This window comes from Nerophis lumbriciformis, linkage group LG26, assembly GCF_033978685.3.
Source record: "Nerophis lumbriciformis linkage group LG26, RoL_Nlum_v2.1, whole genome shotgun sequence".
Classification (NCBI taxonomy): Eukaryota; Metazoa; Chordata; class Actinopteri; order Syngnathiformes; family Syngnathidae; genus Nerophis; species Nerophis lumbriciformis.
The window spans coordinates 6,554,098-6,570,007 of record NC_084573.2 but is presented as its reverse complement, the minus strand read 5'-3'; the positions used below and the strand labels follow the sequence as shown (position 1 = coordinate 6,570,007).

The 15,910-nt window shown below is 40.2% G+C and overlaps 1 protein-coding gene across 2 annotated transcripts in view; it reads left to right on the top strand.

Moving 5' to 3' along the window:
- The first annotated feature begins 1,583 nt into the window (after nt 1-1,583).
- The window catches only part of LOC133623977 (uncharacterized), a 72,442-nt gene continuing 58,115 nt past the window's right edge, over nt 1,584-15,910 (top strand). The window contains exons 1-3 of one of the 2 annotated variants that reach the window (XM_072916177.1): nt 1,584-2,014; nt 3,822-4,004; nt 9,713-10,068. In XM_072916177.1, the coding sequence (XP_072772278.1) occupies nt 1,891-2,014; nt 3,822-4,004; nt 9,713-10,068 (663 nt within the window). In that variant the 5' untranslated portion in view covers nt 1,584-1,890. Of the gene's footprint in view, nt 2,015-3,821; nt 4,005-9,712; nt 11,460-15,910 lie in introns of those variants that run through there. The other variant, XM_061987531.2, reaches the window with a different exon arrangement.

Genomic DNA, 15,910 nt, shown 5'->3' with positions numbered 1-15,910 from the left:
ATGACTGTATTATGATGATAGTATAAATGATAGTATATATCTGTATCATGAATCAATTTAAGTGGACCCCGACTTAAACAAGTTGAAAAACTTATTCGGGTCAATTGTACGGAATACGTACTTCACTGTGCAACCTACTAATAAAAGTCTCAAAAAGTCTCACGTACATAACTTTGGGGACTTTGGGGAAATATACTGTATGTGCTGTATGAACTTTGGGGAGGTGAACGGTACTTTGGGCTGTGGGATTGAGTGTGTTGTGCAGGTGTTTGAGTTGTATTGGCGGGTTATATGGACGGGAGGGGGGAGGTGTTTGTTATGCGGGATTAATTTGTGGCATATTGAATATAAGCCTGGTTGTGTTGTGGCTAATAGAGTATATATATGTCTTGTGTTTATTTACTGTTTTAGTCATTCCCAGCTGAATATCAGGTCCCACCCGCCTCTCACAGCATCTTCCCTATCTGAATCGCTCCCACTGCCCTCTAGTCCTTCACTCTCACTTTCCTCATCCACAAATCTTTCATCCTCGCTCAAATTAATGGGGAAATCGTCGCTTTCTCGGTCCGAATCGCTCTCGCTGCTGGTGGCCATGATTGTAAACAATGTGCAGATGTGAGGAGCTCCACAACCTGTGACGTCACGCTACTCGTCTGCTACTTTCGGTACAGGCAAGGCTTTTTTATCAGCGACCAAAAGTTGCAAACTTTATCGTCGATGTTCTCTACTAAATCCTTTCAGCAAAAATATGGCAATATCGCGAAATGATCAAGTATGACACATAGAATGGACCTGCTGTCCCCGTTTAAATAAGAAAATCGCATTTCAGTAGGCCTTTAATGTCATGTCTGTAATTTACACAGGTTGACGAACGTCCGTTCCGCAGTTGACTACGCCTCACTCCTACCCACTTCTCCAAAGTGGGCTGGCTCAGGGTGGAGGACAGAGTGAAACAACTTGCACTGAGCCTAGTCTAAAAAATTTGCTACACATCCCTGATACCGAAGTACATGTCAAATTACTTCCTTAACGTAAATGACCACCATAACCACAACACCAGGGGGAGCTCCACTAACCACGTTAAACTCAGATTCCGATCTAACAAAGGTCTTAACTCATTCTCCTTCTATGCCACATCAATATGGAATGCACTCCCAACAGGTATAAAAGAAAGGGCATCTCTATCCTCCTTAAAAACCGCACTAAAAGAACACCTCCAGGCAACTACAACCCTAGACTAGCACCCTCCACCCACTACATCCCACCTCCCCGGATTGTAAATAATGTAAATAATTCAATGTATATACTCTGATGATTAACTTGTGTGAAGACTGTATTATGCTGATAGTATATATCTGATAGTATATATTTGTACCATGAATTGATTAACGTGGACCCCGACTTAAACAAGTTGAAAAACTTATTGGGGTGTTACCATTTAGTGGTCAATTGTACGGAATATGTACTTCACTGTGCGATCTACTAATAAAAGTCTCAATCAATCAAAAAACTCAACTGCGTCAATTGTGGTACCCTAACATTACCGACAGATGGCGGTATAATACTGTAACGCCGGCCACCGTACAAAACAGGAAGAAGAAGAAGAACAGGATGGCGTTTGGCGTACAAGACGTTATTGTGGTCGTTATACTTCTGTTTTCTTCATCAGTGCGTACATGCACACATATATGTCGTTTAATAGAGTAAACATCGTTGATATTTGTTTGTATCCGGATACATTAGTCCGAGCGCATTTTGACGCTTACCGCGCTAGCTGAGCTCGCTAGTTAGCTTAGCGTGTTAGCTGCTAACAAAGAGAGGCGGAAGTGATGAAAACACATCGCTAAGCAGAGATCAAGTGTGAGTGTAAAGTGTTGTGATTGTGTGAAAATGTGCGAAAGAACGATAGCAGAGTACGAGGAGGAACTTTGTCCAACAAAAGAGGAGAAGGATCGACAACATCAACTACTGGACGCTGTTTTCAAGAAACATCAAGTTGTGTTACACAGAACAGGTTTGTTTACTTCTTACTCTCACATCTTTACTAACGTCATATTTATTAATTAACACTATTCTTAAATATATTGTCTATAGGAAGATGAATTGTCTTTTGGGGACGAAAACGAGACAGTTTCAGACACACAATATTTATGAGAGGTTGATGTTCCTCTCAGTGTGTAACAATGTGTATCAACATGTTTACACAAAACTCACACAGTCAACAAATATATTTTACATTGTAATCAAAATAATTCATAGTTTCATGGCTAATTTCACTTCCTGATTCTGACCTACATAGAATAGATAGAATAGAAAGTACTTTATTGATCCCTGGGGGAAATTCAGCACCACAGTTCGCTCACAATAGACAATAAATACTATACAGCATTATTCACATGTGAATAATATAAATACAGTCTATTATACAGCATTATTCACATGTGAATAATATAAATACAGTCTATTATACAGCATTATTCACATTTAAATAATATAAATACATTCTATTATACAGCATTATTCACATGTGAATAATATAAATACAGTCTATTATACAGCATTATTCACATGTGAATAATATAAATACAGTCTATTATACAGCATTATTCACATGTGAATAATATAAATACAGTCTATTATACAGCATTATTCACATGTGAATAATATAAATACAGTCTATTATACAGCATTATTGACATTTAAATAATATAAATACATTCTATTATACAGCATTTTTCACATGTGAATAATATAAATACAGTCTATTATACAGCATTATTCACATGTGAATAATATAAATACAGTCTATTATACAGCATTATTCACATTTAAATAATATAAATACATTCTATTATAGAGCATTATTCACATGTGAATAATATAAATACAGTATTATACAGCATTATTCACATGTGAATAATATAAATACAGTCTATTATACAGCATTATTCACATTTAAATAATATAAATACATTCTATTATACAGCATTATTCACATGTGAATAATATAAATACAGTCTATTATACAGCATTATTCACATGTGAATAATATAAATACCGTCCATCATACAGAATTATTATACGAATAGCGTTTTTGCTTCATTTAATCACTCCAAGCAACTATTGTAAGTTTTACAATATAACAAAAACAATTATTACTTACTAAACCGTCCCATGTGTGACGTCTGTCGGAGTGTTTTCATGCATATTTGTGCGTGCTGCTGACGCGATGTAAGGAGGCATTAGCATTAGCTACTATGCTAACACATTTTCTTGTGTCTGTGTTAGTATAAATTAACTTACGATGGCATTATTTTTGTATTGTTTCAATTCCACAAATTCCTCGGTAAATTCAGCAAAACGTCACCGTGGAGTTATTCAGTCTGTTTAGCTGATTGGAGAGCTAGCTTCCGCAGCGAGTGGGTCCATGACGATGACTTCTGTTTTGTTTGATCAGCCGTTTTACTGCTGTGTTACAGACACCGTTTGGAAACATTTAAGGTATGTAAATAAACATTGACGAAATAGTTATGTGTATATACTGTAACTCATTTCGAAACATATCTGCTGCTCATAGTCCAGTGCGGCTAATATATGGAAAAATATTTTTTTTCTTCTAAAATTTAGTGGGTGCGGCTTATACTTGGTGTGCTCTATAGTCCGTAAAATACCATGTTTCTGATGTTTTTATTGGTTGTTTTGCTACACACTTTCAACACAACACACAAAAGAACACAACTAATCTCATTGTGTAAATAACAGTGTCAGTCAAAAACTATTTCTCTTTTCTCTTAATCTTTATTTACTTATTTACCCAACAGACGTCCAGCAGCCCCCCCACATTAAAGAGGAAGAGGAGGAAGTGTGGATCACTCAGGAGGAAGAGTGTCTTCTAGGGCAGGAGGAGGCTGATCTCACCAAGTTTCCACTGACTGTTGTCTCTGTGAAGACTGAAGACCATGAAGACAAACCACCTGAGTCCTCACAGCTTCATCACAGTCCAAGTAAGCACATATCATTTTATTCTCAGGGCATTCAGTCCATCACAACTGGACTGCTCACTTTGTCTTAGAAGACGTTTGGTCTCTCATCCAAGTAGACTTCATCGGTTCATGTTCATAGACTTTAAGACTTAAATCTAATCATTTGAATTTAAGGCCTTAGAATGTCTTAAATTCTATCAAAATCACGTCTTTCAAAGGTTTTAAAAAATAAATTAACAATATTTTTATTTAAAATAAATGCATAAACTAATCAGCTGAAAGTACAAGAGTATTCACAGTCTTTGCTCTATTGCTTGTATTCCGTCACGTGACTTCTTCCCGGAAGTGAAAACCAGTGGTGGTCAACCAGGCCAAGATGGCGGTTGTACAACAAGCAGCGCGCAAACTACAAACCCCGTTTCCATATGAGTTGGGAAATTGTGTTAGATGTAAATATAAACGGAATACAATGATTTGCAAATCATTTTCAACCCATATTCAGTTGAATATGCTACAAAGACAACATATTTGATGTTCAAACTGATAAACATTTTTTTTTGTTGCAAATAATCATTAACTTTAGAATTTGATGCCAGCAACACGTGACAAAGAAGTTGGGAAAGGTGGCGATAAATACTGATAAAGTTGAGGAATGCTCATCAAACACTTATTTGGAACATCCCACAGGTGAACAGGCAAATTGGGAACAGGTGGGTGCCATGATTTGGTATAAAAGTAGATTCCATGAAATGCTCAGTCATTCACAAACAAGGATGGGGCGAGGGTCACCACTTTGTCAACAAATGCGTGAGCAAATTGTTGAACAGTTTAAGAAAAACCTTTCTCAACCAGCTATTGCAAGGAATTTAGGGATTTCACCATCTACTGTCCTTAATATCATTAAAGGGTTCAGAGAATCTGGAGAAATCACTGCACGGAAGCAGCTAAGCCCGTGACCTTCGATCCCTCAGGCTGTACTGCATCAACAAGCGACATCAGTGTGTAAACGATATCACCACATGGGCTCAGGAACACTTCAGAAACCCACTGTCAGTAACTGCAGTTGGTCGCTACATCTGTAAGTGCAAGTTAAAACTCTCCTATGCAAGGCGAAAACCACCCAGAAACGTCGTCGGCTTCGCTGGGCCTGAGCTCATCTAAGATGGACTGATACAAAGTGGAAAAATGTTCTGTGGTCTGACGAGTCCACATTTCAAATTGTTTTTGGAAACTGTGGACGTCGTGTCCTCCGGACCAAAGAGGAAAAGAACCATCCGGATTGTTATAGGCGCAAAGTTGAAAAGCCAGCATCTGTGATGGTATGGGGGTGTATTAGTGCCCAAGACATGGGTAACTTAAACATCTGTGAAGGTGCTATTAATGCTGAAAGGTACATACAGGTTTTGGAGCAACATATGTTGCGATCCAAGCAACGTTACCATGGACGCCCCTGCTTATTTCAGCAAGACAATGCCAAGCCACGTGTTACATCAATGTGGCTTCATAATAAAAGAGTGCTGGTACTAGACTGGCCTGCCTATAGTCCAGACCTGTCTCCCATTGAAAATGTGTGGCGCACTATGAAGCCTAAAATACCACAACGGAGACCCCCGGACTGTTGAACAACTTAAGCTGTACATCAAGCAAGAATGGGAAAGAATTCCACCTGAGAAGCTTCAAAAATGTGTCTCCTCAGTTCCCAAACGTTTACTGAGTGTTGTTAAAAGGAAAGGCCATGTAACACAGTGGTGAACATACCCTTTCCCAACTACTTTGGCACGTGTTGCAGCCGTGAAATTCTAAGTTAATTATTATTTGCAAAAAAAAATAAAGTTTATGAGTTTGAACATCAAATATGTTGTCTTTGTAGTGCATTCAATTGAATATGGGTTGAAAATGATTTGAAAATCATTGTATTCCGTTTATATTTACATCTAACACAATTTCCCAACTCATGTGGAAACGGGGTTTGTATATGAGTACAAAAAAGGCTTAAATCTTCCTGCATAAACAAGATACGAGCCAAAAAAACAACAATGCAATGGAATAGATCCCGATACTTTATATAAAAAAAAAGATTTGTTGAGTGATATCAAGAATTATTTGTCGATGTAGTTCCCGAACTATCGTTGTGCTCCAGACATTTTACACCACAAAACAGATGAAAACTTGTAAAAGCATGGATGTGTACAACTTCTTTGTGTGTGGCTGGGTCAAGGACATTGGTATCAAAACTCTCCCGGATTAATATGCATCGTTTTTGAGATTGAGAACTGCACTTTGATAAACTCACGGCGGATTTACTGGTGCCAGCTCGCTAGCTTAAATGCTAACATTAAAACAACAGACCCCAATCTAAAGTTCTATGAACACATTACTGTCTGAGTTACTAACCTACTAAGTACAAGCTGCGCTCTCTTAGCATGGAATTATGATGATCCATCTTTCCTCAGAGGGACAGAGACCAGGTGTTTTTATGGTGCGTTCAAGTACCGCTGAACAGAGTAGGACAAACACAACGCCCGTCAGAAGTAATGCATAATTAGAAGAGATTTTATTTGTTATACCCCCCCCCAAAAAAAAAAGACATGCACCTGGGGTTAGGTTGATTGGCAACACTAAATGGTCCCTAGTGTGTGAATGTTGTCTGTCTATCTGTAAATTAACAAGTAGATTAAACTGGAAATACAACTGAAAACGATGAATAGACAAATATGTTCCTGGCGACATTTGCAGGGTGTACCCCGATTGCCGCTGGTATAGGCTCCACCCACCCCCGCGACTCCAAGAAAGACAAACGGTACAAAATGGATGTTTACCGCATATGTCAGCAACTAAATTAGAAGCCGTTGTAACCCGTTTTAACATTTATAGATTTTAGGCCATATTGTCCATCTCTAGTGAAAAGGCTTGTTTTTTCCCCCTGTGAATAATGTTGTAGGGAGCGGCGTGTTTGTCCCTCCCGGAGATTTCGGACCAGTTCATACTATAATCTATATTTCTTTAGTACATGTAAAGCAGGGGTCTCAAACACGCGGCCCGCGAGACGTTATTTTGCGGTCACCACCTTATTATGAAAGTTTAATGTTAGCGCGGCCCGCCAGTTTTAAATGAATGGCGCTTGACAGCGTTGTGTGCGGAGCTGAAAGAATCTACCAATCACGGTGTGGAATAAAGCTCTCAACAATATCAAGGGCTGCCGTGATGGCACTGCCTTTAGTGTCCTCTAGAAACTGTCACCGCATCATCTTTTTCTCCATACTAACAGCGTGCCGGCCCAGACACATGTTGCATGAGGCTCCTGCAGACACACGCCAGTTATTGCAAGACATACTTGAGGAACAGCCATACATGTCACACTGAGGGTGGTCATATTGTATTTCATTTATTTTTTAACACTGTTACAAATATGCGCCACACTGTGAACTCACACCAAACAAGAATGACAAACACCTTTCAGGAGAACATCCGCACACCGTAACACAACATAAACACAACAGAACAAATACCCAGAATCCTTTGCAGCCCTAACTCTTCCGGGCTACAAAAACACCCCCGCTACCCCCAACCCCGCCCACCTCAACCCCCCCACACACACCTCAACACCTCCCCCACCCATCTCCCGAATTCGGAGGTCTCAAGGTTGGCAAGTATGCATTGACGTCACTTGCGTGATGCAAGCAGAGTAACATTTTGTCGCTTTTCCATGACACCCGCACACGCTCTTCCTCCCTCCGTCCCTGCCTCGCTCGCTCGCTCCCGCCCCCGCCCCCGTTGTAAACAGTCCAGGCGGGGAAGACGAGCAGTCCGGTAGCTTCCAAAGCACTCCGCCGAAGAACCGAGTGACAATACAAAAGTGTGATGCACTGGACCCCAGCGCTGATACTCCGACAGAGAGTCGCTGGGCGAATCAGACGTGTAACACGTTAGTGGTGATGTTAGCCCGTTCGGGGCTAATTGTGCTACCGTAATTGTAAACTCCACGGCGAGACGCCCCCCCCCCCCCATGAAGTGAATTAATAAATATAAAGCAAAATGTAAACACTTATGGCTGTCCATATGATCTTATTGTTCTGTCTTTATATATTTTTTCAATTGGAATATATTTTTACAATCTTTTATCTCATTGTAAAGAGAATTCCATAGTTTAACCCCCACCACTGATATGCACATTTGTTTTAAAGTTGTCCTTGAATACTGATGTTGGAATGACCTTTTCTTTTATGCTCTTCATTCTCACAAGTGATGACAAACATTTTTTGTAAATTTGCTGGTAATGTTTTACTTAAACATGACACATAATGTCTGTAACTTTACTAGCTCCAGTAATTTCAATAAACCCGAATTAATAAATAATATGTTAGTGTGTTCTAAATAATCTACTCTATCAATCAATCAATCAATCAATCTTTATTTATATAGCCCTAAATCACAAGTGTCTCAAAGGGCTGCACAAGCCACAACGACATCCTCGGTACAAAGCCCACATACGGGCAAGGAAAAACTCACCCCAGTGGGACGTCGATGTGAATGACTATGAGAAACCTTGGAGAGGACCGCATATGTGGGTAACCCCCCCCCCCCCCCTCTAGGGGAGACCGAAAGCAATGGATGTCGAGTGGGTCTGACATAATATTGTGAGAGTCCAGTCCATAGTGGATCCAACATAATAGTAAGAGTCCAGTCCATAGTGGGGCCAGCAGGACACCATCCCGAGCGGAGACGGGTCAGCAGCGCAGAGATGTTCCCAGCCGATGCACAGGCGAGCGGTCCACCCCGGGTCCCGACTCTGGACAGCCAGCACTTCATCCATGGCCACCGGACCTGTGCCCCCCCCCCTCAAGGAAAAGGGGAGCAGAGGAGAAAAGAAAAGAAACGGCAGATCAACTGGTCTAACAGGGGGGCTATTTAAAGGCTAGAGTATACAAATGAGTTTTAAGATGGGACTTAAATGCTTCTACTGAGGTAGCATCTCTAATTGTTACCGGGAGGGCATTCCATAGTACTGGAGCTCGAATAGAAAACGCTCTATAGCCCGCAGACTTTTTTTGGGCTCTGGGAATCACTAATAAGCCGGAGTTCTTTGAACGCAGATTTCTTGCCGGGACATATGGTACAATGCAATCGACAAGATAGGACGGAGCTAGACCGTGTAGTATTTTATACGTAAGTAGTAAAACCTTAAAGTCACATCTTAAGTGCACAGGAAGCCAGTGCAGGTGAGCCAGTATAGGCGTAATATGATCAAACTTTCTCTATGAATAATCCTTATAGCTCTTTTCTGGAGTTGATACAGAGAAAGTTGCGGTGCACAAGGAATACAATTCTAAACGTCATTATACAACTAGACATGCTGAGGAGTATGCAAAATACCAGGGAGATGAGAGAGTGAACCGGGTTGCAAATTTTAAAACCAGTCTACTGAGGCAACAAGATTTCGTCAAGAAAGCAAGCGAAAAGAGCGATGCAGCAGTCACGGCTAGCTACATGGAGAGTGAGATGGTTGCTAGGGCGGGAAAGCCATTCAAAGAAGGTGAATTCATTAAAAAGTGCATGTTAGATTTTTTTAAAGAAATCTTTTCTTGCGGCCCAGCCTCACCCAGTTTCTGCATCCAGTGGCCCCCAGGTAAATTGGGTTTGAGAATCTTGATGTAAAGGTACTGAATGCCTCATGTGACTGAGCAAAGCTGGATGTTTCTATTGCGTGTTTGTCTTTGTGTGTCCTGCAGACGTCTCTGAAGAACGTCTTCTCCCTGAGCAAAAGGAGTGGAGCTTCCGGATGGAGCAGGCGAAGCCACAGCCCTCCCATTTCAAAGAAGATGAGGTGCCACAGACCCCTCACATTAAAGAGGAAGAAGATGCACCAGAGACCCCTCACATTAAAAACGAAGAGGAGGACCTACTGACACCTTACATTAAAAAGGAAGATGAGGACTCAGTGTCCCCCAGTTTTAAAGACGAAGTTCCACATTACCCTCACATTAAAGAGGAGGAGGAGGAACACAGCATCAGTCAGGAGGGGGAGCATCTTGAATGGTTGGAGGAGTTCCCAGTGACTGTCATTGTGAAGAGTGAAGATGATGAGGTCATTGAGGAAAGTGAGGAGAGGAGAGAGGCGGAGCCTCCAAGCAGCAGCTCAACTCAACACATGACAACAGAAGCTGATGGAGACCACTGTGGAGGATCACAAGCAGACAAGCTCTTAGCTCCACTATCAGATAGTGAGGACACAACGTCACACTCTCCTGACACTGATGATGAAGACTCTAAAGATGATAAGACATGTCACACTGACAACACACACTTCACATGTTCTCACTGCGACAAAACCTTTAAAGACCGTAGCAATATGAAAAGACACGTGAGAACACACACTGGGGAAAAACCTTTTTCCTGTTCAAAATGTGGTAAAAGTTTTCAACGAAACGACATGTTGAAAGAACACACGAGAACACACACTGGGGAAAAACCTTTTTCCTGCTCAGTGTGTGGTAAAGTCTTCATTCAAAGTCAACATTTGAAAGTTCACATGAGAACGCACAGTGGTGTGAAACCTTTTTCATGTTCAATTTGTGCCAAACGGTTTGTCGAAAGTCAAAATTTGAAAGTACACATGAGAATGCACACTGGAGAAAAACCCTTTTCTTGTTCAGTCTGTGGTAAATGTTTTGCAGCAAATCAAAATTTGAAATTACATGAGAGATCGCACACCGTAGAAGAACATTTCAAGTGTTCAATCTGTGGTAAAAGTTTTAGACGAAGTCAGTGTTTGAAAAGACACACAAGAATGCACACTGGTGACAACAATTTTAGCTGTTCAGTCTGTGGTAAAGGTTTTGTACAAAGTCATGAATTGAAAGTACACATGAGAATACACACTGGAGAAAAACCTTTTAACTGCTCAGTCTGTGGTAAAAGTTTTGTAACCAGTCAAAATTTGAAAGTACACATGAGAATACACACTGGAGAAAAGCCTTTCACCTGTTCAAGCTGCGGTAAAAGGTTTGTACAAAATCAAAATTTGAAAGTACACATGAGAACACACTCTGGTGAAAAAACGTTCTCCTGTTTAATCTGCAACAAAAACTTTAGTCACCAAAGAAACATTGGAGTACACATGAGAATACACACAGGTGATAAAATGTTGAGTTGCATTGTTTGTGGCGAAAGATTCTCTTATAAGTACCAGTTGAAAAAACACAAGTGTGCTGGTGAGAACAGCAGCAGCAAATGAAGATGCAGGATTTGAAATAAACTGTCAAAACGTTGTTAACTTTGACATTCAAACAACAGCACATATAACATGTGTGACATCATTGTTGTGTGTGTAACACTATCTTGTTATCATACTTATAGATTAGATTTTTTAGATTAGTGTTTTTTCCAGTCAAGTACGTGCATTAATTTACAACATTGTGTAGTTTTATTTAAAAATAAACAGAACAATTTGAATATAAACACACAGTAAATGTTACATATAATAAACATTCAATGTATATATATATATACACACATATATATATGTATATATATATATATATACACACACATATATATACAGGTAAAAGCCAGTAAATTAGAATATTTTGAAAAACTTGATTTATTTCAGTAATTCAGTAATTCAGTAATTGGCGCCTGTGTGCAGGCGCCAAGTCCTGTTGGAACTTGAAATCTCCATCTCCATAGAGCAGGTCAGCAGCAGGAAGCATGAAGTGCTCTAAAACTTGCTGGTAGACGGCTGCGTTGACCCTGGATCTCAGGAAACAGAGTGGACCGACACCAGCAGATGACATGGCACCCCAAACCATCACTGATGGTGGAAACTTTACACTAGACTTCAGGCAACGTGGATCCTGTGCCTCTCCTGTCTTCCTCCAGACTCTGGGACCTCGATTTCCAAAGGAAATGCAAAATTTGCATGGTTGGGTGATGGTTTGGGGTGCCATGTCATCTGCTGGTGTCGGTCCACTCTGTTTCCTGAGATCCAGGGTCAACACAGCCGTCTACCAGCAAGTTTTAGAGCACTTCATGCTTCCTGCTGCTGACCTGCTCTATGGAGATGGAGATTTCAAGTTCCAACAGGACTTGGCGCCTGCACACAGCGCAAAATCTACCCGTGCCTGGTTTACGGACCATGGTATTTCTGTTCTATATTGGCCCGCCAACTCCCCTGACCTTAGCCCCATAGAAAATCTGTGGGGTATTGTGAAAAGGAAGATGCAGAATGCCAGACCCAAAAAGGCAGAAGAGTTGAAGGCCACTATCAGAGCAACCTGGGCTCTCATAACACCTGAGCAGTGCCAGAAACTCATCGACTCCATGCCACGCCACATTAACGCAGTAATTGAGGCAAAAGGAGCTCCAACCAAGTATTGAGTATTGTACATGCTCATATTTTTCATTTTCATACTTTTCAGTTGGCCAACATTTCTAAAAATCCCTTTTTTGTATTAGCCTTAAGTAATATTCTAATTTTGTGACACACGGAATTTTGGATTTTCATTTGTTGCCACTTCAAATCATCAAAATTAAATGAAATAAACATTTGAATGCATCAGTCTGTGTGCAATGAATAAATATAATGTACAAGTTACACCTTTTGAATGCAATTACTGAAATAAATCAAGTTTTTCAAAATATTCTAATTTACTGGCTTTTACCTATATATATATATATATATATATATATATATATATATATATATATATATATATAATTCACTTTTATACTTAATCATAGCAATGTTTGTATAGATTTTTGAAACAATGAAATGTTATACATTTTCATTTCTAATTGTAAATGATTCCATTGATGAAGACCTTTTATACGATAAACTTAACATACATGGATTTGTTTGACATGTGTTCATACCTTTGCTTTTGAGTACACATAAATCCCTCTTAGTTCATATTTACTGGTTGACATCCACAAAACCCAAAACCAGTCAAGTTTGCACCTTGTGTAATTTGTAAATAAAAACAGAATACAGCAAAGCTGGCGGCATTTCTGGGCGTTGTTGATAAATGGCTTTCGCTTTGCATAGTACAGTTTTAACTTGCACTTACAGATGTCGCGACAAACTAGTTACTAACAGTAGTTTTCTGAAGTGTTCCTGAGCCCATGTGGTGATATCCTTTACACACTGATGTCGCTTTTTGACACAGCACCACCTGAGGGATCGAGGGTCTGTAATATCATCGCTTACGTACAGTGATTTCTCCAGGTTCTCTGAACCTTTTGATTATATTACGGACCGTATATGGTGAAATCCCGAAATTCCTTTTAATAGCTCGTTGAGAAATGTTGTTCTTAAACTGTTCGACAATTTGCTCACGCATTTGTTGACAAAGTGGTGACCCTCGCCCCATCCTTGTTTGTGAATGACTGAGCATTTCATGGAAGCTGCTTTTATACCCAATCATGGCACCCACCTTTTTTGAAACATGTTGCATGAATCAAATTCCAAATGAGCTAATATTTGCAAAAAATTAAATTTTCCCGTTCGGACGTTAAGTATCTTGTCTTTGCAGTCTATTTAATTGAATATAGGTTGAAAAGGATTTGCAAATCATTGTATTCTGTTTTTATTTACGATTCACACAACGTGCCAACTTCACTGGTTTCGGGGTTTGTAAAACATCTTCTGGACCACTTGAATCATATTATTTATTTTACACATAATCTGGAGCAGTTGTGTTGTATACAAGATAATTTACTTTTAAAATGTGTAACTTTATGAATCATTTAATGGGTCTCGATAAGCCATTCTATTAATTATCTTTATTACTGTTTTGTAATATGAATATTGTTTTGTGACTGTTTCATATGTATGTCCCCAGACCTTTATGCATCAAGCAATGTATGATCCCAAAAAAAATGGGTAAATAAATGTAGTGAATATTTGTTGTGTGTATTTTGTTTTATTTAATATTGCAGTCATTTTAAATATTTTATTCTTTATATGATTTTTTGTAAATATGGTTATAAATGAACAATATTTATATAGTGCTTTTTCACAATCGTCTCAAAGCGCGTTACATTGTGCCCACAGTAGTTGAACATAGTTCATATTAATGAGCCCGTCAATAGATTCGCCCGTTAATGTCACAACCCTCCAGTCTTTCGATCAAATGTGATATTCTAACACACAATGCAGAACAAACTAAATTTAAAGAAAAAACTAATGATCAAATGTTGTTTGTCTATCTGTGTTGGCCCTGTGATGAGGAGGCGACTTGTCCCGGGTGTACCCCGCCTTCCGGCCTAATGCAGCTGGGATAGGCTCCAGCACCCCCGGGACCCCAAGAGGGACAAGCGGTAGAAAACGGATGGATGGATGGAAACTAAGAATCAACAGAAGAGATTTTCTTATTTAAACGGGGATAGCAGGTCCATTCTATGTGTCATACTTGATCATTTCGCGATATTGCCATATTTTTGCTGAAAGGATTTAGTAGAGAACATCGACGATAAAGTTTGCAACTTTTGGTCGCTGATAAAAAAGCCTTGCCTGTACCGGAAGTAGCAGACGAGTAGCGTGACGTCACAGGTTGTGGAGCTCCTCACATCTGCACATTGTTTACAATCATGGCCACCAGCAGCGAGAGCGATTCGGACCGAGAAAGCGACGATTTCCCCATTAATTTGAGCGAGGATGAAAGATTTGTGGATGAGGAAAGTGAGAGTGAAGGACTAGAGGGCAGTGGGAGCGATTCAGATAGGGAAGATGCTGTGAGAGGCGGGTGGGACCTGATATTCAGCTGGGAATGACTAAAACAGTAAATAAACACAAGACATATATATACTCTATTAGCCACAACACAACCAGGCTTATATTTAATATGCCACAAATTAATCCCGCATAACAAACACCTCCCCCCTCCCGTCCATATAACTCGCCAATACTACTCAAACACCTGCACAACACACTCAATCCCACAGCCCAAAGTACTGTTCACCTCCCCAAAGTTCATACAGCACATATATTTCCCCAAAGTCCCCAAAGTTACGTACGTGACATGCACATAGCGGCACGCACGTACGGGCAAGCGATCAAATGTTTGGAAGCCGCAGCTGCATGCGTACTCACGGTACCGCGTCTGGGCATCCAACTCAAAGTCCTCCTGGTAAGAGTCTCTGTTGTCCCAGTTCTCCACAGGCCAATGGTAAAGATTGACTGTCATCTTCCGGGAATGTAAACAATGAAACACCGGCTGTGTTTGTGTTGCTGCAGCCGCCCGCAATACACCGCTTCCCACCTACAGCTTTCTTCTTTGCTGTCTCCATTGTTCATTGAACAAATTGCAAAAGATTCACCAACACAGATGTCCAGAATACTGTGGAATTTTGCGATGAAAACAGACGACTTAATAGCTGGCCACCATGCTGTCCCAAAACGTCCTCTACAATCCGTGACGTCACGCGCTGACGTCATCATACCGAGACGTTTTCAGCAGGATATTTTGCGCGAAATTTAAAATTGCACTTTAGTAAGCTAACCCGGCCGTATTGGCATGTGTTGCAATGTTAAGATTTCATCATTGATATATAAACTATCAGACTGCGTGGTCGGTAGTAGTGGCTTTCAGTAGGCCTTTAACACGTACATATACAAGCACATACAGTCATGTTCCCTTTGGGGAAACTGGGTAACACACGGCACACTGACAAAGCTTAACCTATTGATACTATAACAATCTACAAGGTTAATACAGTTTGCTTCTCTTTCTTCCTCTCCATTTATCTGCTTTCTTTTGTAATTCAAGTTATCATTACATATATGTAAGTCACTTTTTATCCCTCTCGTGACTGACCATTTCGTCGGCTTTCCCCACACCCTCGTATTTTGAACAAATTTCGTCCAATTTCTTGCCACTTTCGCATCTTTGGGCCACTGGTGCAACTTGAATCCGTCCCTGTTCGTGTTG